Source organism: Schistocerca piceifrons, chromosome X (genome assembly GCF_021461385.2).
Source record: "Schistocerca piceifrons isolate TAMUIC-IGC-003096 chromosome X, iqSchPice1.1, whole genome shotgun sequence".
Classification (NCBI taxonomy): Eukaryota; Metazoa; Arthropoda; class Insecta; order Orthoptera; family Acrididae; genus Schistocerca; species Schistocerca piceifrons.
Window position 1 is genome coordinate 490,416,549 of NC_060149.1, and position 26,733 is coordinate 490,443,281.

General features: G+C 39.0%; 1 protein-coding gene across 3 annotated transcripts in view; it reads left to right on the forward strand.

Moving 5' to 3' along the window:
• Positions 1-26,733, forward strand: part of LOC124723074 (SPRY domain-containing protein 3-like) — a 197,383-nt gene that overhangs the window by 58,043 nt on the left and 112,607 nt on the right. For all 3 annotated transcript variants that reach the window (XM_047248250.1, XM_047248251.1, XM_047248252.1), the window contains exons 3-4: positions 777-962; positions 24,348-24,497. In XM_047248250.1, coding sequence (XP_047104206.1) covers positions 828-962; positions 24,348-24,497 — 285 coding nt within the window. In that variant the 5' untranslated portion in view covers positions 777-827. The remainder of the gene's footprint in view (positions 1-776; positions 963-24,347; positions 24,498-26,733) is intronic.

Sequence of the window (26,733 nt, forward strand, 5' to 3'; positions counted from 1 at the left end):
GCTATTTTGCAAAGTGTAGTGAAAATAAGGACTTATCCTCGTGATGCCAGTTGAGGAGCTACTTGACCAAGCAGCACCAGCTCCAGAACATGAAACCTGACAACTGTCAAGAGTGCAGAGTGGTGGGCCCGCGTCCCTCCATACTGCATCCAATGACGCCATTGGCAGAGGGTGACAAGGCAGTCAACTGCTACCAATGGACCTGCCAGGACCTGTGGATGGAGTTAGCATTTACATTTTATGTAAACATTGTGTGTTTATGTATAGCAGTCGTCTTATTGCTTTGAAGAACCAAGTAACAGTCAGTGTTCCTACAATAGCAGCTAACATTTTTATTCTGTATGCCTTTACCAGATTGGATTTTTAAATCCAGTATTCAGACAAAAGCAAAGAAAACACAGTGCCTTATGAGTAAAATATCGGTTTTTCACAATTAGAAATGGTCAGCTCATACAAATACCTGAGAATATAACAAGTTGTAGTGATATGAAATGGAATGACCACATTATCTTAGATATGGCAAGTGGCAGACTTCATTTTGTTGGCAGTATAATATAGCCAGTCTACAAAAGAGACTATTTACAAATCCCTTGTGCATCCCATCTTAACTCTCAAGTACTGGCTTTGGGTCAAAAGACCCAAGAGATTTTTCTTTTGCCTAATTTCTTCGGCATATGACCCTCTGAAACTTGGCAGGGACATGTATTTTCCTTTATTGTTGAGCAATTTAATGTATTTGCTCTATGTCACTGTTATGGCAAATATTTTTGTTTCAGCTTACTCTTTGGACTGTTATGCTGTTGTGGTGTGTGTAGCCCAAGGCACAAATGCAGTCATCTGTTGGGAATGTAATTCATGTGCCATTAAATCTTAGCTGGCTTCCTGAAGAAGATTCACGGATGTCAGTTGACAGCTACGAAGATGACTGGTATAGGCTAAGTGATATACGAGTTAATGGCCAGGTGAGTATTTCTGCCTGTTTTAGTCTGGGGTGTGTATAGTTCCATAATTGTTTTTTAATTGTCTTAGCAACAACATAATTCAAAAATAACATTTAAAAAATGATGACCAAAGTTGTTTTTATACTGTTGATACGTTGCCTTTTGAGAGTTTATTTCTTTAAGATTTAATATGAATTTGAGATATGTTTGTGAGAATAATTGCACATTAACCATGCCGAATGTACGCTGTCATGTAATAGGATACATAAAGGAAAAAGAAATAAGCCACACGGACCTCATCAGTATGAATAGTGATGTGCCGATTCGCAACATATTGATCTTTATCATCAGCCACACTACAGTGTGATTATAGTTGTCATTTTCTAAATTCATTTATTCAGGTTGTATGCAAATGCTACTCATGGTCGTTATTGGATAATGTGTGCAGTCCTGACTAGTTTGAGACAGGTAATTGGATCAATGACAGCAAAATCGGGAGATTGGTAGAGTCTGATAGAATTTTATCCTCCATAAGCATTCCTAGAGATGTTTTTCACCAGATTAATGTGTGTCTATATCTTGCAAAGAATTCATGTAACATAGTATGTATTGGATATGGTTGGTATACTATGTGATCAAAAGTATCCAGATAACTGGCTGGAAATGACTTAAAAGTTCGTGGCACCCTCCATCGGTAATGCTGGAATTCAATATGGTGTTGGCCCACCTTTAGCCTTGATGACAGCTTCCACTCTCGCAGGCATACGTTCAGTCAGGTGCTGGAAGGTTTTTTGGGAAATGGCAGCCCATTCTTCATGGAGCGCTGCACTGAGGAGAGGTAGCGTTGTCAGTTGGTGAGGCCTGGCATGAAGTTGGTGTTCCAAAACATCCCAAACGTGTTCTATAATATTCAGGTCAGGACTGTGTGCAGGCCAGTCCATTACAGGAATGTTATTTTCTTGTAACCACTCTGCCACAGGCCGTGCATTATGATCAGGTGCTCGATCGTTTTGAAAGATGCAGTCGCCATCTCCGAATTGCAAGAAGATGCTTAAAACATCAGTGTAGGCCTGTGTTGTCATAGTGCCACACAAAACAACAACGGGTACAAACCCTCCATGAAAAATGTGATCACACCATGACACCACCGCCTGCGAATTTTACTGTCGACACTACACATGCTGGCAGATGACGCTCACTGGGCATTCACCATACCCACACCCTGCCACTGTATCGCCACATTGTGTACCATGATTAGTCACGCCACACAATGATTTTCCACTGTTTAATCATCGAATGGTTATGCTCCTTACACCAAGCAAGGTGTCGTTTAGCATTTACTGGCGTGATGTGTGGCTTATGAGCAGCCACTCGACCATGAAATCCAAGTTTCCTCACCTCCAACCTTACTGTCATAGTACTTGCAGTGGATCCTGATGCAGTTTGGAGTTCCTGTGTGATGGTCTGGATAGATACCCGCCTATTACACATTATGACCCTCTTCAATTGTCGGCGGTCTCTGTCAGTCAACAGACAAGGTATGCTTTTGTGCCGTACTTGTCCATTCATGTTTCCACTTCACTGTCACATTGGAAACAGTGGACCTAGATATGTTTAGGTGTGTGGAAATCTCACATACAGACATACGACAGAAGTGACACCCAATCATCTGACCACTTTAGAAGTCCGTGCCCCATTCTGCTCTCTCACGATGTCTAATGTTTACTGAGTTTGCTGATATGGAGTACCTGGCAGTAGGTGGCAGCACAATGGACGTAATATGAAAAACATATGTTTTTGGGGATGTCTGGATACTTTTGATCACACAGTGTATCTGTCTGGTATGCAACTCCTTTGCTACCATCTCAGGCCTCGTGGTCTAGTGGTAAAGCGTGTGTAGGGAAACCAAAAAGTTATGGGGTTGAATCTCAGTTGGACCATGGATTTTTCAGAGTACCTTTTAACCTAGCATTCACCTGTTGGTGATGTGGTAAACAACTGATTTTGAAGTTCGCACCATTGTTAAAGGACAACGATTCCACTTTTTTTCAAAGCTTAAGCTCTCAGCTTGTAAGGATTCTTCCAAAACAGGGCTGATAGGCTCACTCATGAAAATGTTTTAATGCCTACTACCCATAGTCAATGGGTCACTCCCCAGGTGGAAGTATGCAAACCCAATGGCACCTTTCGAAGTAACAATCAATGCATGTGCAGAAGTGGAAACTTATCCTCTACTGTTCCCAGATGAACTATTTGCAAAATTAAGCCATGGCTCTTTATTCAGTAATCTGACCTGAACGAGGTACATTTTCAAATCCCTGTGTATGCAACATCACAAACATTCTTAGCGCTAGACATACTGTATGGCCTTTACTGCTATAAACAGTTACCTTTGGATCTTTTCAGTCTGCTGTATTTTGGCATTTTATGGATCAGTTGTGTTGCATACCTTGACAATATTTTGGTTACTGGGGCACCTCCATATTTGTCTTCACATTCACAACCTTGAATTTTTTTTGAGACTGGCAACAACAAGGCTTAAATGGCATCATGTATGTATGTTCTTTCATGCAGCCTTCCTTGACACATTTGGGGTTTGAACTTGCAGCAGATATACTGGAACCAACTATGGATTATTGTATTGGCCTGCATGTTAAGACGAGGGTTTTATTTTTCATTTTTTATTTTTTTTTATATATACTGAATTCATCATTTGAAAAATGCAGAGTCATCTTACATTTGCAGATTAAACTAAGGTCAGCAGTTTTACTTAGTGTAATAAATTACATTTCCAACTGAAGTTTTTGACAGTTGAGATTGTGCATAGATTTAATTTGAAGAATTCGGAAGGGTGGGAGGTGGGACAGTAACACTAACTTAGCCGAGCACAAGGACAAATGTGAGGAGGGGATCAGTGAGTAAGCTACAAATTTCATCATGCTGCCAACTATGGAATGTAATGCATAACTTGGCTTTTTTATGGACATTTACCAAGCTTAAACTGTAGTTTGCGTGAATACAGTTGCCGTTAGAATTGAACTAACCTTAAAACTGTACAAATACTGAGCAGTAGTATACATTTCTATAGGAACAGTGGTAAAGCTGCTACTGCTCTATAGCACTGTTAATTTTCAGGGTTGGCAACAGTTGCTTCATGCAAATAATACAACACTAATTTTAAGTTAACAGAGCAGAGACCATGAACAGCTGTGGAGCAAAAAGAAAATTTGGTGTCACTGAAGCGAATGTTATAGGTGGTGTCAAATGAAGAATAAATTAAAGGATGTCAGTACTACATTCCAAACTTTCAGGGAACTGAAGTAGGGAAGGTTCCATGAATTGGCGCAACCAATTGCTCAGTACATTTGAGAGAAATGCAAGGAAAGTGTCCCAATTACTTGAGAAATTATCCAAATGAAGGAAGAGGAAATTTCCAACTGCATGCATTGTGTAATTCAAACCAGGTACTGGCTGGTGTGTGAGGATGAAGAAGTGTGGCTTATGTTACAGTGCAGTACAAGGCTAGCACTGCCACTTCCTGTGGTGTTTGACGAAAAACTACTTGCGTATTGGCATCCTAGAATCAATCAAAGAAAATTTCGTGACTGTTTGCTAGGCCATATAGGCAACGCCAATCAGGTGCCTGTTTATTTTGGTGTGCCGCCAAATGTTACTGTCTACATGAAGGGTGTTAAAAGTGTTCCTATAAGAAGTTCTGGCAATGAAAGGACCAAAAAACAGCAATTCTGGGGGTGCTAGCGGATGAAAAGAAAGTCCTCAGATATGTGGTTCTTTCCAGAGAAACCATACCAAAAGAAAAACTACCTGCAGAGCTTATCTGTAGATGCCAAGGAAATGGATGGACAAAAAATGATCCAATGCTGGATTGGTTGAAGGTTGTTTTGAGCAGAACGCAAGACTCTTTTCTTAATAGAAAGAAAATATTGGTGCAGGTTTCTTTCAGGGGACATTTCTCCCAGTAAATTAAGGATCTGATATCGAAAAACTACACAGATGTGGTAATAACTCCTAGTGGTATGACCTCACAACATCAAGTAATGGATTTTGTTGTGAACAGACCTTTTGAGGCTCACGTGCGATAGTTTTATGGTGAGTGACTTTTTCAAGGAAATCAAACCCTTACTGCTGGGCCAGTGGATCCTTACTGCCTGGGCCAGAATCTCAACTAAGAATTCAAAAAGTTTTGCATATCCAATGCTATGGATGGCTCAGGAGATGACATAATAGGGGAAGTGTGCCAAGAGAGAAGAAATGGCAGTGGGTTTACAAATGAAGATGATGATGATGATGATGATGATTTCGGCTCAAGGACCTTGCCTGGGCACGAGTGCCAAAGTGCTCAGCTTTGCTGCACATTTCCCCTATTGCCACACCCAACTGTCTGAGTGTGAGGAGGGGGAAGAGGGGAAAAAAGCAAATGCATTGCATGTAAGTGGCAATGAAGTCGCACTGCATATGACAAGGTTTTAAATTTCAAATTTCTCAATAAAATAGATCACAAACAAAACAAATTTTTGGCATTATTTAATTATTTTTGTCACACTGAAGACATAATTTCTGTCTTGTACAAACTGTTGGCATACGCACAGATGGAGACAATTTCACAGTTTCGTACTCAAGTTGCCACATAAACGTGACTTAATTTAGTTTCATAATTGAAAAAACTTCTTTCACACAAATATGTTGATTGAAATATTGTAGTACTTTTGCAACTTCATTATGAACAGTTGGAAACTCTACCTGAGGAAAGCAAAGTAGACATCCTGAATAGTTTTAATGTAAAAAGATTTATCATTAAAACTGGAATTACCATACAGGTAATTCGTTGACATCTGCACGTACACAAGAACACTTTCAACTGAAGTGGCAACCGGTCCAAAAACAGATTTAAGATTGACAATGTCTTCAAAACCTTTATAAAACTATCCTCGGAATTCTTTCAAGGCTACAATGAATTTTTAAAACCTCGTGTTTTCTCTAACACCTGTGAGCTTTGGGAACTGGACTGTCTTTGTCAGAATATGTCCCTACTACAGTGCAATTTTGTTTTTAAATACACATCCATCAAATCAAAAATAAGTTACCTTGCAGTGTCTTGCTGTCGTCAGTGTGAAATCAAGTCCACTTAAAATGTGAAGTCTGCAATCCATTCCAGATGTTCTAATTTTTGTTGCTACACTCTTTTTTCCTTCATAGCAGGTTTTAAATAAAAAAAATCATTCCACGCATGACCCTTCAGTTGGCCATTGTACTTTTCAGTAATATATGAAGTCCCCAGACTCTTCATTCAGTTCCATTGAAAACTGCTGGAACTGACAATAGAATAATGTGTGCATCTTCAGAATTTTGCTATATGTACCACTGATTTCTTCATGTGCTCCATGCCTGCAAATTGAGCACAAAGTGATTCTTGATGTACAGAACAATAAATCCCATCTGTCAACCATTGTAATTTTTTCTCTTTCATTGTCTACCAAATCTTTAAATTCTTTCTGCATGATATTTTAATGTTGTTTCATAGCTAATATGCAGTAACCATTGCTTACGTGAATTGAGAATTCTCAGCCCTCACTTCTGTCATTCCCATTCATTTTAAAGGATTGTGACAGTACATCGCTAGACTGCCCCTTTTTATGCAAACAGCCAGTGGACCTGTGAACGTCCTTCACACCACAAACAAATAGCGAAGGGTCAACAGTGCTGACACCATGATTCTGCCAAACTCACAAGAGTTGTGCTGACCAAAAACTGTCACACCACTATTTATATCAATAAAACAGTTTGCAACTTTGATTAGTGAGAATATGTTAAAAATAAAAATTTCTTTTCAAAAAACAGGATTGTCTTATACATTCAGGGTCATCTTATAATCACATAAACATGGTATGTTGTAGATATTGATAAAATGCAGCCCCCCCTCCCCCCCTCCCCCCCTCCCCCTCCTCCTCCTCCCCCCCTCCATGAATATCGAAGACTCACAAGTGTTTCTGGGTAAGATCAACTATTTTTGTTGATTCATTGCAAACTGTTGTATCCATGGAAACAGTTATGGTACCAAGGTACACATTTCAAGTAGTCACCTTGGTCTCAACAAATTTTCCACGTTTTAAAAGATTGACTTATGCAGGTACTGGGTTTGATGACGTACACCCCTGTGTTTGCTTTTAGTAGTAGCGATGGACATGTCCCTTGATGGTATTGGTGCAATCCTATCCCATAAATAACCAGGTGGTGTTGAGCACCCTATCATGTATGCTTATAAGTCCTTATCTGATTCTCAGCAGCAGTTGTTAAATAAAGCAGGAGACCATCACCACTGTATATGCAGTTCAGAAATTCATGAACAGAAATTTCATGTTGTCACAGAGCGTTAAATGTTTCTCACTACCTTCGGCCTCAACCATCTCTTACCAGACTGGACCACACATTGCCTCCTGGATTTGGTACTGCATTTGTCTAATTTTTATTATTGTTTCCAGTATTGAGCAGCAACGCTACATGCGAACACGGATGTGCTCTCATGATTTGCCATGGGACTTGACCCAGTCTTCGACCGATGTGAATTGGAATGTTTCCAGCTCACTTTGGATTTGGATATGGCCATTTCCATCTTTCCCTTAGCCTTGCATGACATAGTAACCATACCTGCAAGAACCAGATGCTATGACCTCTTGTTCACTTTGTGCAACATTGGTGGCTGGACACACTTCCCATGCATGAATTTTGCCCCTGTTAGCCACAGGAGCATCAGTTTCACCTAAATCAGGGAGATCTGTTGTTCATCTCAGAGGAGCACCACTGCTGTGTCCTAAATCCTCCTCTCCTGTAGCTCTGATTGCTGCGCCTCCTGCACACTGCCCATTGGAGCATGTCAGAGATGAAATGTGTGGTATGTTTGTTTTGTATGTTGATGCAACCAAGTGGATGCACACTCTAGAGCACTTCAAACACTAAGAAGGATTAAAACATAAATTTATTTATTTACAGTTAAGTCAGTATAAAGCATCTGTAACTTTGTATCCTGTAGTCTCTCTGCAATCTCTCTGTCTGTTCCACTGGTGCTGGTTGTACCATATTTGCTAGCAGTTGTAGTAGCACTAGTGTAGTGCTAGGTTTGTAAAATTTTCACTGTACTTGACATCTGTATGCTTGGTATGATTGGAGAGTAGCCGGATGATAAACTGAAGATAATCTGAGGTGGAGCTCAGAGTATGGTAGCTTAAAAAGATGTGTAGACTGATCACAGTTGCAGGCAGTGAGATGATGTGAACTCGGCATCATCTGGTTGCGTGTGTAATGTCACCTGACGGCATCTGGTGTGCCCTCCCTATCAGTGGGTCATGGTGGCTGATTTTAATGTTTCTTCTGTGGAGATGAGAACAGCATGCTGAGTGTGGTCGACAAAGACACTACCCCCCTCAATAAATAAATAAAAAATTGTGCACCATCATTCCATATTGTGGGCTGTGGGCAGTGATGTGGGGAAGGTCTGTGTCGTGGACTGCTAATGGAGTTGGCTGTGGCAGATGGCATCAACCAACCTGCATCCTGACATTCGTCTTGCAAACCATCGGGAACATCTGCAAAATATCCAGAGGTAGGATGTCCATCCTATTGTCCATCCAACAGGACAGGTGGGGGCAGCACTGCCACTGCCGTGGACACTTATGGCTTTACAGCTGATGCAGCAAGGGCTGCTCGGGGGCACCATTCTGGGATGCAGGCAACATTTCTGAAACATCAAAATCAAGGGCAAGATCACAAAAATCATGGAAGAAACAGTTGATTATGGTACTGTTGGTGGGTGCCTGTTTTGCCACAAACGGCATAATTAGCTCAGCCATTTGTCTGAGTGACAATGCCAGACTTTCAGTTTTTTAGGCTTTTGAAAGTCATAATAAAAAACTTTGTTTTTTGTGTGGAGTTTTGTTGCAATGTTGGTGTCTGAAGAAGGCTGTCAAGGGTAAACTACATGCCATAGAGTAAGATGACAATGACAGTGTAATAATTCTGCCAGCAAAGCATTGTGAAAATGCAGAGCGCACTGGGTGCTGAGAAACAACAACAAAGCAGAATGAATTTTTCACTCTGCAGAGGAGTGTGCACTGATCTGAAACTCCCTGGCAGATTAAAACTGTGTGCTGGACCCAGACTCGAACTCGGGACCTTTGCCTTTCACAGGCAAGTGCTCTACCGACTGAGCTACCCAAGCGCAACTCACAACCTGTCCTCACAGCCTTAATTCTGCCAGTACCTTGTCTCCTACCTCATCTCCAGAAGAGCTTCTGTGAAGTTTGGAGGTAGGAGACGAGGTACTGGCAGAATTAAGGCTGTGAAGAAGGGTTGTGAGTGATGCCTGGGTAGCTCAGTCGACAGAGCACTTGCCCGCAAAAAGCAAAGGGCCCGAGTTTGAGTCTCGGTCTGGCACACAGTTTTAATCTGCCAGGAAGTTTCACAAAAACAAAGCATTTTCCCTGATGTGCAAAGCACAAAATTTGGACATCTGAGTCTTGAAAGAGCAAACAATATGTTCGACTTCACCACTTGATTGGGGAGAGATCAGAGCTGTGTAGAAAAATTGTTGTAATTCCAGTGAATAAAACTGTGGACCATTGTCCAAAATGATAGCTCATGGCAAACATTGTAAACAAAGGGCAGGAGCAAGTGCTTTTATAATAATAATACCAGTTGTCAAATTCATTGGAATGACAACCGGATATCTGCTGTATGCATCAACAATAATCAGCTACCATGTGTTCCAAGAAGGATCAACAAAATCAATGTGGATGTGTTGCCAAGGATTGTCAGGTCAAGGCTAGCTGAAAAATTTCTGGTGCAGTGCTACTTGTTTGTCTGCCTGTGCTTGACAGTGGGAAGTCATCTGCTCATTCTGCCTGTACAGTGCAGGTACACTAGCTGCATAGTTCTAACAATTCCCAAATGTCCTCTATGTAACATTTTTAAACATGTAGCTGAAATGATGCAGAAATCGTGACTCATGTTTGTTCATTTGGAGTGTGCAATAAATTTACATCATTCTGTAGAGAAATACTGTTGCATTGCGCATAGTATTTGCCTATTTCTGCATATGAAATAGGTTTCAGATTATGAGGCCAACCCATCCGAATGTAATACATCATCATTTGTAGTGTCTGAACCTGTTCAATAACTTGTGCAATCCACCAACAATCAAAGACAAAAGCTTGCGGTGCTTGCAAATCAAATTGATCAATTTGAAGACAAGAAGCTTCTGATACATCGAATTCTGAATCATCTCGTATCGGGAAGCAAGATGTCTGTGTTTGCATGCTGTTCCATAAGGCAATAGAGAATTTCATACTGGTAATTTAAAAGAAGTACTGATCAGCATTGCAGCTTCCATGAAGTACTATCAGACACATATTTTGTTGGATGAAAATGAGCCATTATCATCTTATGATCTGTCATGAGAAAAAATTTTCTAGCACACAGATATTGATGAAATTTCATGACACCATAAAGCTAAGGCTTTCTTTTCCAACTGACTGGAGTTGACGTGGGCCTTGTTCAATGTCTGAGACATGAAAGCAATGGGGGTTTTCACTGTTACTAAAATTTGTAATATAAAATTGCTCCTACATCTACATCTACATCTACATCTACATTGATACTCCGCAAGCCACCCAATGGTGTGTGGCGGAGGGCACTTTACGTGCCACTGTCATTACCTCCCTTTCCTGTTCCAGTCGCGTATGGTTCGCGGGAAGAACGACTGTCTGAAAGCCTCCGTGCGCGCTCTAATCTCTCTAATTTTACATTCGTGATCTCCTCGGGAAGTATAAGTAGGGGGAAGCAATATATTCGATACCTCATCCAGAAACGCACCCTCTCGAAACCTGGCGAGCAAGCTACACCGCGATGCAGAGCGCCTCTCTTGCAGAGTCTGCCACTTGAGTTTATTAAACATCTCCGTAACGCTATCACGGTTACCAAATAACCCAGTGACGAAACGCGCCGCTCTTCTTTGGATCTTCTCTATCTCCCCCGTCAACCCGACCTGGTACGGATCCCATGTGATGATGCAGCAAGTGCAAGCACTACTGAATTTTGCAGATTGAACTTAAGAAGGCATGGGTGACTAATCAGTGCATTTTTCAATTTTTGAATGGGTCGTTCACTCACTCCGATGCTTTAGAAAGAACATTTTTATGCTGGAGTCAATGCAAATGAGTGGCAGTTTGTGCTGTATTTAGAATAAATTTGATATAGTAGGGCATTTTGTCCTGAACTGCTGTCCCCTAAATGTGTACAAGCTTGCAAGGGAAACTCTCCATCGCACCCTCCTCAGATTTAGTGGTAAGAGGGGCCAGTGGACAGCCCATCAAAAACTGAACACAGCTCAAGCATGAAAACAGGAAGAAGGTGTGCTGAACCGTGAAAAAGAAAAAAGCAAAATGAATGGTCCAAGGACAAGAAGATCAATATAGAGCAGCCTCAAACAGTAATGGCAATGTAGTTAAGTGGTCACAGTGTTGGACTGCTTTTTTCTCTGCTGTTTACTTTATTCAAATTTGTGTCTGTGTTGTGGTGTAATGTCCATTTGCAACTGCGAGTTTGCAAACGTTTGATGACAAGGCATCAAGTCAACCATCCACCGCGAAACATGTCTGGTGTGTCATACATGGCATTAGCAATAGTATGTTGTTGTATGACAGGAATCTCTTATCGACGAACCTAATTTGTACGTCTGGTAAGTGAGTGAGATGTGACTCCTTGCCCGATTTAGGTGTTTGTGTGAGCATGATCACTCACAAGGAAATGATGAAAACCCACAGTTTCTCTGTGCTCTGTCAAAACGTTTTTAGTGTTTTTGAAATTGCGTTACATTTTGGAAGTTTTAACTCTTGAATTAGTTTATTGTAACATTGTTCACACCCATGTATTTGTTGTTTTTCATTTCTGGAGATGCCTGTGTGGTATCTTGCCTGCTGTCACCATTCTTCACATTTACTAGCGACAGTAATATATTCTTGGCACATGACTCATATTCTATAACTAATGTATAGTATGGCTACTGCCAAGACTACAGAAAGGGAACAATCATTTCAGTGAATGTATGGACAATTCATAATGTGAAAAAATAAAATGAAATAAAAGTAAATGGCACGAGGGAGTTTTGAAAATGGCTCATCTAGTTTATGGTCTAAAACTGTGACCACTTAACCACGACAGCTGTTCTATTATTCTCGATATTGCACTTGTTAAGCTTGTACCATTCACTGTTTTTATTTTGCTTTTTTTCGCAGTTCAGTACACCTTCGCCTGTTGTCATGCTTGATGTGCATTCAGTTTGTGATGGGCTATCCACTGGGCCATCATACCACTAAATCTGAGGGTGGTGCGATGGGGAGTTTCCCTCGTTAGAGACGGACAAGTGCCATAGGCATCAATGAGATGTCCCAGATATTCAGTTTCAATGTTGAAAAATGAGTGCTTCTGGAAATTACACTTATGCTCTGCATTGTTTAAAACTTAAGAGATTCAAAATTTTTGAGATGGTCTTCTGGTGTTCGTCTGCACACCATGATGTCATCTAGATAATTTGAACAGGGCAGAACTTTCAACATCACTTGTTCAAGAAAGCACTAAAATAATACTGGAGCAGATGTACTTCTGAAGGGAAGGCACTGACTGGTATTGGTACAATCTGGCAAGTGTATTGACCGCCATCCACCCCCCCCCCCCCCCCACCCCCCCGACGAAGTTGAAGGTAAACATTGGCTAAATCAATTTTAGAAAACAATTGTCCACGTGCTAGGCAATCCATAAGCTCCTCAATATGTGGTGGTGGAATGGAATCAGTAACTGTTTGAGTGCTAACTGTTGCTTTAACTTATTGAGTACCAGTGGTTTCTGCCTGAAACCGCCATTTTATTAATTTTGTTTTCAAGTACTAGTGCCTTCTGCATGAAACCACTGATGTTGCTCGCATTCGGGAGGACGACGGTTCAATCCCGCGTCCGACCATCCTGATTTAGGTTTTCCGTGATTTCCCTAAATCGCTCCAAGCAAATGCCGGGATGGTTCCTTTCAAAGGACACGGCCGACTTCCTTCCCTGTCCTTCCCTAATCTGATGAGACCGATGACCTCGCTGTCTGGTCTCCTTCCCCAAAAACAACCAACACTGATGCTGTCACAAGACAGAGACATCTAGTGGTACGCAGAGGTACCTCTATAAATGTAGTGCATTCTAGCATTTACCTAGAGCGTACTGAACAACAGTCTACATGGAGATTATGATATGTGATTATAGGAGATTGTGATATATTTTTATAGTTTCGAAATGAAACTACTGTGGCAGTAATTACTTTTGAGGGAAGTTTCGACATACATGGGGTTTTATCAAGGAAAACTCCGAAATTGCTCAAGGAAAACCCTGAAATTGCTTTCAAATATGTCTCATGAAATGATGGGTGGTTGAAAATTGTTTCTCCCAGTGATTCCAAACTGACCCGCCCTCTTCAAACAATTTATTCCAGAATGAGATTTTCACTCTGTAGCGGAGTGTGCGCTGATATGAAACTTCCTGGCAGATTAAAACTATGTGCCAGACTGAGACTCGAACTCGGGACCTTTGCCTTTCGCGGGCAAGTGCTCTACCAACTGAGCTACCCAAGCACGACTCATGCCCCGTCCTCACAGCTTTACTTCTGCCAGTACCTCGTCTCCTACCTTCTGAACTTTACAGAAGCTCTCCTGCTAACCTTGCAGAACTAGCACTAGCACTTCACAAATGAAGTTAAATTTACAGCTCCTAGGCATGGGCCGGAGTTCAGCCATCCACTGTGCCCATTCCTCTTCTTTTTTCATCAAAAGAGTGGCAGGGAGGAGGCGACACCTTGCCACCTGAAATCTGTGCTTCTGTCATTGATGACTGCTTAGTTTTCACCGGTTCACTTACACTGTTTAGCAAAGATTAAATTGTTGGCTTTGGAAATGAATAAGTACAGTAAGTGTTTGTAATAATAATAATAATAATAATAATAATAATAATAATAATGCAAAAATGAAAATATCTAGATACACTCTGCTCCTGCCCGTTTCTAGAAAAGAAAAATTTTAGTTATTTCCAGCGACACTGAAAGAAATACTTATTAGTTATAAATGAAGAGGTGTCAAATAATTTTCCATGAATCCAAATAGTCACAAATCACGAACTCATCACAGAAATGTCTTATGTGTCCATCAGTGTAATGAGATGGATAAATACTGCAGAACACATCAAATGCTATAGAAGGTTTAAAATATAAATGTATTTATTTGTAATATTGTTGGTATAAAGCATATATAACAATGTATCCTTTAGTCTCTGTGCAGTCTCTCTCACTATTCCTCTCCGATGACCATCGCAGTCTGGTCCCTTCAATCTCACAAACCAACCAACCATCACTATTCCTCTAGTCCTGGTTATACAGTGTTCACTAGCAGTCATAGTAGCACTAGTGTCATACTAGGTTCGTAATGTTTGCACTTCACTGTTGTCCATGTGCTCGGAGTAATTGAGTAGTAGTGTGATGAAAATCTGAAGATAATCTGAGATGGAGCACCAAGAGAGTAGCTTAAAAAGATGTGTGAACATGAGCGAAAATTTGAATATCTCTGCACTGGGTTAAGTTACCACTTTGCAATCGACATTATTGTTTTTAGAAAAGTGTCCTCTACAACATTGTGTATTACAAAAAATACCCTAAATTCAAAAATAACCAATCAAAATAACCTACAAAGTTTGGTCTCCAAATTTTCAAAAATCCACTTTTTAGGCCCAAAAATAACAAACAAGGAGTGATTTATGAGAGCCTATTTTTTTCCTATAGTTAGATATCATATACTACTAGCCTCATATAGAGCAAGAACACTTACAAATGTTTCCTTAATTTTTTATGAATTTTTGAATTTTGAAAATTTTCCATTTTTTGTAAAGTTTGGGGTTAGTGATCTCAGGTGGGACTGAATATAAAAATATGATTTTTGTACAGTTTGTACAGCTATTTGATAGCAACGTTCTGTAAAAATTTCAGCATTGATGTCTGACTGTGAACAAAGATATGAATTTTTGAAAATGGTGAAATAATTCACATTACTCTACAACTGATCTTATGGCTGTTGCCTATTTAAATGGTTTATTGTTTCATTGTAATAAAATTTAATTGTGACATATATTTAGTTAACGCTATCACCCAATATTCATTTAATCTTTATTGGTCCATTATGGACTGTGGGACAATGGCGCCATGTATTGCAGTAATTTACCAATAGCTGTATGTGTTGTAGAAATTTATTTCATGAACTTCTTATATGCTACCAGTTTCGGCATTACATTGCTGGCCAGGCCATCAAGAGCTGTTGCATAGCGATTTGATTCACGGATCCGATTATATGGCTGCTTCCGTGTATAGCGATTTCACGACTATGACGTGTGGGGCCTGAAGATGGCATCAATGTAATGCCAAAACTGGTAGCGTATAAGAAGTTCATAAAATAAATTTCTACAATACATACGTCTCTTGGTAAATTATTGCATCAAGCAATATCCATTTAGTTTATTTATTTTTAAAAATGCAAAAATTAACAATAGGAGCTTTCGCTTTTGTTCTATGGTAATAAAAATGCCCATTTACGTTTAGTTTTATCATCAATAAAGAAGTACATTATTGCTGGGTGTGGCATTGTAGAAGTACATTATTGCTGGATGTGGCATTGTTGTAGTCAGTCTGTTCTGAAACCTCTTTTAGAGTGGATGTACATACTTCATAGAGAGTGTAGAATGTGTTATGTGCTTTGTTCTGTGTGTAATTTATAATTAATTTTGAGAGATTAACTGGTATGCAATAACATTGGTGAACAGTGCTGTGTCGGACAGATAGCAAGTGAAGTGTGTCACAAAACAGTTTACAGTTCAGTTTCAAAAAACTTGAAAAATGTCAATGACTTTGATGAAGTTTGACAAACTCTGTTTAAATTTCGAGTAAGTTCTTCTGTAACATCAGTGTGTGAGTATCGTGAGAAGAAATATATTCTGAAGTACAACCACATTTTTGGAAGAAAGTACTGTGATCCACTTAAAGTTCATAAAAAGCCTATTACTAAAGGTTTGAGGGAAATAAAATTTGAACATTTGTCTGTCTTATGTGAGTGTGAAACAGATTCCCAAGTGAAACATGATGTGATTCCTGGAAATTCCCTGTGCCCAAACTGTTACTCAAAAATATTTGTTGTGAATCCAGAACCAGAATCATGCAACCTTCTTAATGACATTTATATTCCTAATGAGGAAGCTGTTAGCATATTGGATTTTGCTTGTTCTAAGTCAGATGTATCTCCTGCTTCGAAAATAATGAAATTAAGTAGCAGAAAAAGAAAAGCAGCTATTGAAAATAAAGTACAACATAGAATGAAATCTTTACTCAACAGCAGAGTGTGCGCTGATATGAAACTTCCTGGCAGATTAAAACTGTGTGCCGGACCGAGACTCGAACTTGGGACCTTTGCCTTTCTCAGGCAACTGCTCTACCAACTGAGCCACCCAAGCACGACTCACGCCCCGTCCTCACAGACGAGGTACTGGCAGAATTAAAGCTGTGAGGACGGGGCGTGAGTCGTGCTTGGGTGGCTCAGTTGGTAGAGCACTTGCCTGCAAAAGACAAAGGTCCTGAGTTCAAGTCTCTGTCCGGCACATAGTTTTAATCTGCCATGAAGTTTCAAGGTACAACATATTTCAGTCAAAATTAGAAAAGACTTGGAATCATGCTTTAATAATACAGATACCAACATCATTTCTAAAGAAGAACAAAACCTACCACCAGCATCATCTGACACTGAATATTTGAGATTAATAGAGAAATTAAATGTTCAGTGACATCTAAAGAGGAAAAGGTTAAAATTTTAAGTTTGCTCCCTGACTCATGGTCAAGAGAAAAAATAGTTCATGAATTCAACGTTTCTCATCGTTTGGTTAAACAAACCCAAAAATTAGTGAAATAGCAAGGCATTCTTCCAGTTTTAGGAAAGAAGAAAGGAGTAGGTATAAGTGAAGAAACGATTAAAAAGATACAGCAGTTTTGTGAAGATGATGAAAACAGTAGAATGTGCCCAGATTGCAAAGATAGAAAAAGAGTTGTTTCAAATGCAGTTAAAGTAACAAAGCAGAAATGACTAATGCTGTCAAATTTAAAAGAACTTTATGTAGCTTTCAGAAATTCTCATCCTGAATGCAAAATTGGAAGGTCAAAAATTTGTGACCTCCACCCTAACTGGCGTATTTTGGCTGGATCCTCAGGGACACACTCCGTGCGTGTTTGTTTATATCATCAAAATGTCAAAATGATGATTGCGGATGCAAAACCTCAGTGATCTTATGTACAGAGAGTTACTAGATTTAATGGTCTGTGACACTAACAGTTATGGCTGCATGATGAGTGTGTGTAATAAATGCCCTTGTAAGGAAACCGTTGTTGAATTGTTTCACGAATATGATGAGGAAATGCCAGACAGTATTACTTTCAAACAGTGGGTCACAACTAACAGGGCAGAAATGATAACAGTGGTTAAATCTCAGGAAGAGTACTTGGAATCTTTAATTGGTAACTTCCAAACCTCAAAAGTCACCACTATGTTTCTAAAATCCAAAGTAAGTTTTTGAAGGACGAAAAAACACAACTTCATGAAACTGAATGCATAGTGCTAGCTGATTTTGCAGAAAACTTTACATTTGTGATTCAGGATGCAGTACAAGGGTACCACTGGGTCAGTGACCAGACAACAGTGCATCCATTCATTCTCTACTTTAAAAATGAGAAAGATGCAGTTTGCAGTTCTTCAATTTGCATACAAAGCAACTACTTGGAGCACAACACTTTGGCTGTACATGTTTTTCAAAAGTATGTAATAAATTACATGAAGGAAAATTTTTGCAGGGTTGAGGAGCTGATCCACTTTTCAGATGGAAGTGGTAGTATGTATAAGTACAAAAAGAATTTTTCAAATCTGTGCAACCACAGAGTAGACTTTGGGTTGGAGGCTGAATGACACTTTTTTGCATCTTGCCATGTTAAAAATGCATGTGATGGAGTAGAAGCCAGGCTACAAAGACCAACCACAGACCAAATTCTCACTGTACAGGCCATGTATGTCTTTTGCAAGGATAATATTAAAGGCGTTACCTATTTTCTGACCAAGAAAGAAGAAGTGGTTCTGCATATGAAAACAACACTTCAAACCAGATTTGAAAACTGTATTGCAATAAAAGGAACAAGGCACTTCCACAAATTCCTTGGCATTGCAGAAAACTTAGCTCGATGCTATGTAACATCAGAAACCGAAATTTATGAGGATCATTGTGTCAGTAAAATTACATCTCTGTCTTTAACGTTGAATGACATAGTGGCATGTGTGTATGATGGACAGTGGTGGCTTGCAGAGGTGGAAAGAATAAGTTTGGAAAACAATGATGTTTTTGTGAATTTTTACCACCCTGCTGGCCCAAGAACATCATTCAAGAAATCTACTAGTGACAAAGTTTGGATACCAATGAAAAATGTTCTTTGGAAACTTTCAGTGCTTTAACTTACCATAGCAACTGGGAGGTCTTATTTTATATCACAGTAGCTATCTGAAGAAATAAGTGTTCTTAACATTTACCACCAGATTTAGGAACAGTCGCATCTCGAAGGATGTTAATTGAAAATATTTATTTTAAGTATGTCAAAATAATATAAATGTTAATTTCAGTGATGTTTCCACTTTTTGTACCTTACTTCAATAATAATTGATTATATCTCGCTAATATCACATGTGAATAGGCAACAGCCATAAGATCAGTTGTAGAGTAATGTGAATTATCTCCTCATTTTCAAAAATTCATATATTTGTTCACAATCAGATATCAATGTTGAAATTTTTACAGTACATTTCTATCAAATAGATGTACCAACTGTGCAAACTATACAAAAACTATACAAAAAATGAAAATTTTCAAATTTCAAAAATTCATGAAAAATTAAGGAAACATTTGTAAGTGTTCTTGCTCTATATGAGGCTAGGAGTATATGATATCTAACTATAGGAAAAAAAAATAGACTCTCATAAATCACTCCTTGTTTTTTCTTTTTGGGCCTAAAAAGTGGATTTTTGAAAATTTGGATACCAAATTTTGGAGGTTATTTTGACTGGTTATTTTTGAATTTAGGGTATTTTGTGTAATAGACAATGTTGTAGAGGACACTTTTCTAAAAACAAATATGTCTATTTCAATGTTGTAACTTAACCCAGTGCAGAGATATTCATATTTTTGCTAACTACTCTAAACTGAAACATCGTCGCACGCTTACAAACGAAATGGCCGCCATTCAGTAAAGGTGAAAGGTAAATTTTTTAAAAAAACTGTTTTGAACTTCTCAATTATAGGGCAATCATATATAAAAAAATTAAAATATTTAAAAATAGTCAAGGAACCAACTTAATTTTTATTGGACCACTTCATTTGGATTGACCCCCAGTGATTTTCCCCTGGCTTGACACTGCAGAACTGTGGGAACTTATCCACTTACGTTTTGCTGGCCCATTTTTGGGCTCCATGTGGTTGATTGTGATTGGTCGCTTTTTGCACTTCATGTCTGTGTTGCACACATCTCAGATCACTATTACTGCTACTATTGCAGTCTTAGAAAAGGTCTTTGCCGTTGGAGCACCCTACACATTTTCATTTCTGATAACAGACTACTTTGTCCTCGTACGATGTCAAATGGTTTTGTGCCGTTAGTGAGATTCAACACCTTTGCACACACCTTTTCACCCAGCTATAGAAGTGGTGTGAAACACTTTATCGACACATTTAAAACCTATCCCCATAAGCAAATGATGTTATATAGTGCATCTAATGCTTTCTTTGGGTTTCTAGCATCTTTCAGGGTCATCCCCATTGTGGCTCACAACCCTCACTGCACAATTTTAGACACACTGCACCCATCATCACCGAGGCCTCTTCCTTCCAAAGTGGGTGCCTCAATGTGGGCCCATCAGTTCAAGTACCCCAGTGTGGATCTGTGGAATGGTCTCAGCCCTTCTTGGATCCATGTTGTATTTCATGGCCTCTGCCAACTGACTTTTGCAGTGCCATCAAAACCAACTTCATGTCCACCATCCTAATCAGCAGCCACCTGCTTCTCCGCCCCTGGCAGACCCACTGGCCCCTTGACAACTCTGTCGTCTCCATTCAGCCTTGTCTTGCCACAGTTTTCTGCATCAGCACCCATATATATCAATCAGCTTGTTACCTTACCTGGTAGCGCTGCTGTTGACTGCACACAAACTTCGCCTTCTGCCCCATTGGTCACTGCTTTGTGAAGGGGGATATAGTTGTGCCACCTGATGTTACCATGGAAACTGAGCAGTTGCTACAGTGTTACTGTCTATCACTGTGGCACTATTACTCAGATGACATTGGTCCACAGGCGCGTCCTCTGATGGGGTCATGCTGACTCTGGCATATAAGGCAGCCTAAGACTAGACAAAGCAAGTGTTAATGCAAACAGTAACTTCCTGATAGAGTAAAACTACATACCAATTTACCATCCAAGCCATCTAAGTAACTCCATGGGACACTTAGATAGTTGTTGCCAGTGCCTGTCATCTCCTCCTCCTCCTCCTCCTCCTCATAATACTCACACTAATCAAAACTCTGCATATATTGTTAGGCAAGTACTGTTGTTACAAAGGATATGATAGAAAATGGCTTGGTCACTGCCTGTGGCTATTTTAGTAATGAAACTCTCTGTCTGTTGTGGTGTGTATACTGCAATAGAACTATCACATTATAATATATTTCACTATTTTATACATCTAATAAATGGGAATAATAGCCTGTTATTTCTTTTATAAGACGACTGCTCCAGTGCCTGCTGTTGTTCATACATTTTACACTCTTTGTACGTGTGTTAATAAATTTTCTCACAAATCCAGTTATAATAAGTAACACTACCATAATTGTGCCGAAGAAGAAATGTTGTGCTATGATACAGGGTGTGTGCAAAGTCCGGGAACACTTTGAATTATTTATTGCACAAGAACCAAACATTGTACAGATATCATACATATGTCAATTTGAAGAGAAGCCCTGAAATTTTTTTTTCATGTATACCGCCACAGCGTAGTTTGGTAATTTGCCAATGGTCAGCGCTAGTCGCAAATATGGCAAGTTCAGGTGTGGAGCTAGCTTTCTGCGTGTTGTAGTTCGAAATGTTTCATGAAATGGTCTCCCCGATCATCAGATCTCACTCCGTGTGACTTTTTTTCTGCGGGGACACATTAAAGATCTGGTGTATGTACCGCCTCTACCATGTGATGTAGCAGAGCTCCGGGAGAGAATACGGGAAGCGACTGCCACAGTCGACGATGTCATGCTGGGACGGGTATGACAAGAATTCGATTACTGTATTAATGTCTGCCGGGTCACTCATGGTTCGCATATCGAATGTTTGTAAAAAAAAACTTTCAGAGTTTCTCTTAAAACTGTAATACATATGACATCTGTACAATGTTTAGTTCTTGTGCAATAAATAATTCTAAGTGTTCCCGGACTTTATTTACACCCTGTAGAAATAGAGCTTTGTTAAAATAACTTTGTGATTGACAGATGGCAGGCGTGGAAAGTGTTGGTGTTGTCAGCTGGTATGAAGCGTGCCATGTGCTCGTGCATTTAATAGCTGCTGACACACTATATGTAGATTGTTACTGTCAAATTTTTCTCTTGGGGAGGCAGCAGTGGTAGTAACAATAGTGCTATTGTTAGTTTATATTTACATAAAAAATACTCTGCAAACCACTGCAAAGTATCTGTCAGAGGATACTTACCATTGTAACAGATATCAGGGTTTCTTTCCATTCCATTCACATCTGGAGCACTGAAAGAATGACTATTTCAGTGTCTGGATTTAGTCTAATTCCCTACAAAAGCAATTAATTGGGGGCTCTAATATATTCCTAGGTTCCTCATTTAATATTAATTCTTGAAACTTTGGAAGTGTGCTTTTGTATGATAGTTGATATGTGTCGTCTAGCCCTGCCTGTTTAGGTTTATCCACATTTCAGGCCTATTTACCACTGGCCAAACAAAACCTGTGACAATTTATGCTGCCCTTCTTTGTGTAGACTGTATTCCGTATTTTTTGCCAATCCTATTTCGTATGGTCCCACTCAGGCGAGCAGTATTCCAGGGCAAGTCACATTAGTATTTTGTAAGCTTCCTTTGTAGACTGATTCCATTTTCCCAGTATACAAGTAATGAACTGAAGTTTGCCATGTACCACTCAGCCTGCATAACCGTATAATTTCTTACTCCCACAAATTGCTATACCAGGTATTTATATGAGTTGACTGTTACCAGTTGTGAATTATTTATATTGCACCACTGTGACACTATTTTTACATATTGTGAAGTAGATAGATTTATACTTCTGAATATTTAAAGCAAGTTGCTAGCCTTTGCACCACTTTGAAAGCTTATCAAGATGACGATGTCTTTATGCAAGGACAAGTTTCATGCAGCTCTCCACGCTAGTCTATTCTGTGCCAGCCTCTTAATTTTGTGTGGAATTACTGCAACGTATATCTATTTGAACAGATTTGTTGTAGTCAAGCCGGGTCTGCCTCTACAGTTTTTATTCCCTCCACCGCACACACACACACACACACACACACACACACACACACACACACACACACGAAAATCGTTCCATGAAAAAACTGGCAATTCCTTGATGCCTCAGGATGTGTCCTATCAACTGACCCTTTCTTGTAGTCAAGTTGTGTTATAAATTTATTTTCTACCTAATTCTGTTCAGTACTTCATCATTACCTATCCGATCTACTCATATGATCTTAGCATTCCTCCGTAGCACCACATTTCAAAACCTTCTATTCGCAACTTTTGCGAAGTGTTTACCATCCACATTTCACTCCAACACAAGCCCACATGCCAGACAAATATATTAAGAAAAGATATCTTGACACTAAATTTTGTATTCAAAGTTATTAATTCATTTTCAGAAATACTTTCCGTGATTTTGCCAGTGTGCATTTTATGTGCCCAAATAGCAAAACTGGTCTACTACTTTTAGTGTTCGTTTTTCTAATGCCCTCAGCATCACCTGATTTAATTCATTTAAATTCCATTATACTTGTTTTACTTTTGTTGATGTTTGTCTTATAACTGGTGATTGGGGAAAATCATTTTATTTTATGACCTGTCTCATTATTAGCTTCTGATATTCTCATTTTAAATGTATCAGTTACTTTACATGTACTTATTGGAAAAAATAGAAACATTTGTGTTAAACCTACAAAATCTAATCAACTCTGCAACCATACACTTGAAAGTTTTTCAAAAGAAAACATTGTTACAGCTTTATAGTTTTATTCTGAGATGTGATTCTTACAATCTGTCAGCACTTCATTGTAGAATGAAAACAGTTGCCACGAATCTATGTTTGAGCACTGCAGAGAAATTCTCTTTCGCACAACACCAGAAATTTGACATTGTCTACATTTCCTGTTGGCATGGAAAGTTGTTTTCCACTAAATTATGAAGGGATTTGTATCCCTTCATAATTTCTTTGTACCTGAGGAGGTATATATAACAGAATCTTTGTGTGTCAGCATTAATAGAGTTCGTCATTATGATCATATGGTTGAAATAAAAATGTCAAGCTGTGCTCACAGATGAACATGGATATATGTTCATAAGAGTTGTTAGTGTAGTTTGAAGGTACAACACAATGTGTTTCAGGGTTTTCTTATTTGTGAAGTATCTGTCCCTGTGTTTCTAAAAAAGCTTGCTAATTTCATCACCGAAAGTGCCTTTTCCTACAATAATGAAACTGTTTAGGGTGGAATAGAAGTAATTCTTTTGTCTGTCAGCATCACATTTGCCAATATTTTTGTACACTAAATCATACAAAAAATGTCATGTTTTGGAGAGGACTTTAATGCAGAGCATCAGTGAAAATGTGTATTTTTGTAATCTGCAAGTATAAATAAGAAATACAGCACTTGAGCTTCAGAAGTATGTAAGTCACATGGCACCTTCTCGATTTTGCTTCTATAAATTGCTCACAACACAGGATATGTGACTTCTACCGTCAATGGATTGAATGATTGGTAGAACATTCTGAGCATTGTATACGGCTTGGCGACTGTGTTAAGATTTAGTGTCATGTATCTGTGTCACTTCGAAGTGTAGTGCAGCATTCAATAAAAAGTTACTTGGTCTGCCATAATAATGTGGAAGTCCTCTTTATTGCTTATCCATCAGTGAACATGTTTATGTATGTTACACTTAATCCTCTTTGCAGGTTTTGGAGTACACTGGACGGGGTAAAAGCATAATTGACGTGGGCTTGGCCCAAGCCAGAGCTCCACTGACTACAACAAATCACTATTTTGAAATTGAAATTATAGATCCCGGAGAAAATTGCTATATAGCGATTGGATTGACCAGGAGGGTATGACCATAATTTTCATGGAGCTTTCATTGTTTCAAACGTTTTTATGAGTTACAGGCTTGAAAAAGGAACTAATTTAACTCTAGATCTATAGTTCTGTAGTATTTTAATCCGGGTGGTGCTTTGTCCTTTGACAGAAGTATTTTGTTCTTTGGTACAGTTTTCTGTCATTTTATGTGTTGAACTGGTTGCGCTTACCAGTAACAGTTTGCAAGGAAATCTATTGGGATACATTTCTTTAATCTGTTCTTAAATTTTTGTGTGGGTAATGTCAGTGTTCACAGAAAACTAGTCATCTTGTGAGCCTGGGAATTGATGTTTGGTTGTTGTGAATCTAATACTTGTCTTATACTCCTGCATGTTATTAACCATTTCAGACCTGGTGGTCACAATTGTGTACATAAAGTTTGTTCACTAATATTTTGCTGACAAGAAATGTCAGGTGCATCCAAACTCACTGTGCACATTTGTGTATGTTTCTTTTAGTCATGCTCCAGCAGCTGCTGCTCTTGTGAGCAGTCTGTGAACCACATAGTAAAGTGGTGTTCTGGTGTTGTCTCTCGGTGGGAAGCCGTTACCCGTTGACTTTATTGCTATAACAGTCACGTTGTGGGTTTTGATAATGAATGTTTTGTGTGGTTTCTTTCTTTTGGAAACATTAGACATTCTTTCAGTGGAAGTTTCAGCAATTTCATTCAGTTCATATTTGTGTTATGTATCAAGTAAGTTTAATGTACACATTTGTGTACAACAGGTCCTTAATGGTGTATATTAGGAAACGTAACCTAAAATGTGCCTCAGCTGTATTTGCATGGCTATGGTAGTTATATGTGGTATTTTTTTCAATAATTTCAGTACCAGCGGCAAGGGGGAGAATAAATGACCTGTACATATGATTTTATTTTATATTGCTGGCTTTTGACTTACAAATATGGATAAGGAATATCTTTCTGTGGAGAAAGGTTGAGACTTGATTATGGACGTAATTGAAAATGGTGACATTTCTGACATTAGTTTGAGTGGAGATAAGGATGACAGTGTACCACTTATTGAAAGGCAAGCTCCACAAATAGTGAAACGTGTTGGAACAGATAAAGTGGGCGTGAATGATGTGTGTAGAGGTGATGGATGCTGAAATGAATTTTTCTATACAATGAAAACAACCCAGAATTGAATAGCCTGTGTGACAACATGTTGGTGACACCTAAAGAATCCATAAAATGGAAATGCAAGCCTCTAAGTACCATGGCAAAAACATACAAAGCTCCAAATTTTGAAGAATCTGTCTTGTGTTCTCCAATACAATACTTCAAAAGATGGTTTTTTCACTAGCATGGCAGCACATACTAATATTTACACATTACAACCTGTCTATCCCAGAGAAGAAGCAAATGGGCCTTCTTTCCTTTCGTATCAGGGTAGCAGATGGATTGATACTGTGCCAGAAGAAAGTGACTAAAGAAGAGGGGGCGTCCGTCTGATGAAGGACTGGGTCAGACATGAGAGTCATACCAAGAAAAAGAGGAGAATTATGACCAGCGACAGAGATAGTGTTTGATTCCATTGACCATTTGCCTTTGCATGATGTAGGAACTCCAAGTAGCTGCAAATTTCCAAACTGTACAGGGCGTTCTAGAATTCAGTGTAGAAAATGTAAAGTATGTTTGTGTCTCCAAAAGAATGGAAATTGCTTTTTGCAGTTTCATACTAAACCTCAAAATCAGTGTATTGACCATTGCTGTTTAAATAAGAACTGTAATTTGGAATTATTTTTCTTGCTTCTTCTATTTTAAAGTGAAATAAAGAGTGGCATACTTGATCCATTCTGTTAACCTTCTTAATGTATGACATGAAGCTCGAGACCTGATGAACACAATTGTGTACATTAAATATCTAGAAAACTAGAGATCATATGAAATTTTCTTTTAGGAAAATGTTGTCGGGAGACTCACCTGAATGTAAAAATCATATCAGACTTTTTTCATAAGTGAATAAAAAATCAGGTCTGCAAGGGTTAATAAAACCTTAAATAGACTGACAAACTGTCCTTAAGTTTATGATCCATGAAATAATTATTTTCGTATGGTCCGGATTTCTGACCATTTGTATATCCTTTTTCTTTCTTTTTAGTACGACAATATTGCTATTAACACAGCACTCACAGTGAGTTAGCTTCCACACAAAAAGTTGAATGCTGATATCGATATTGCACTCATGGAATTCATAACACCACCAG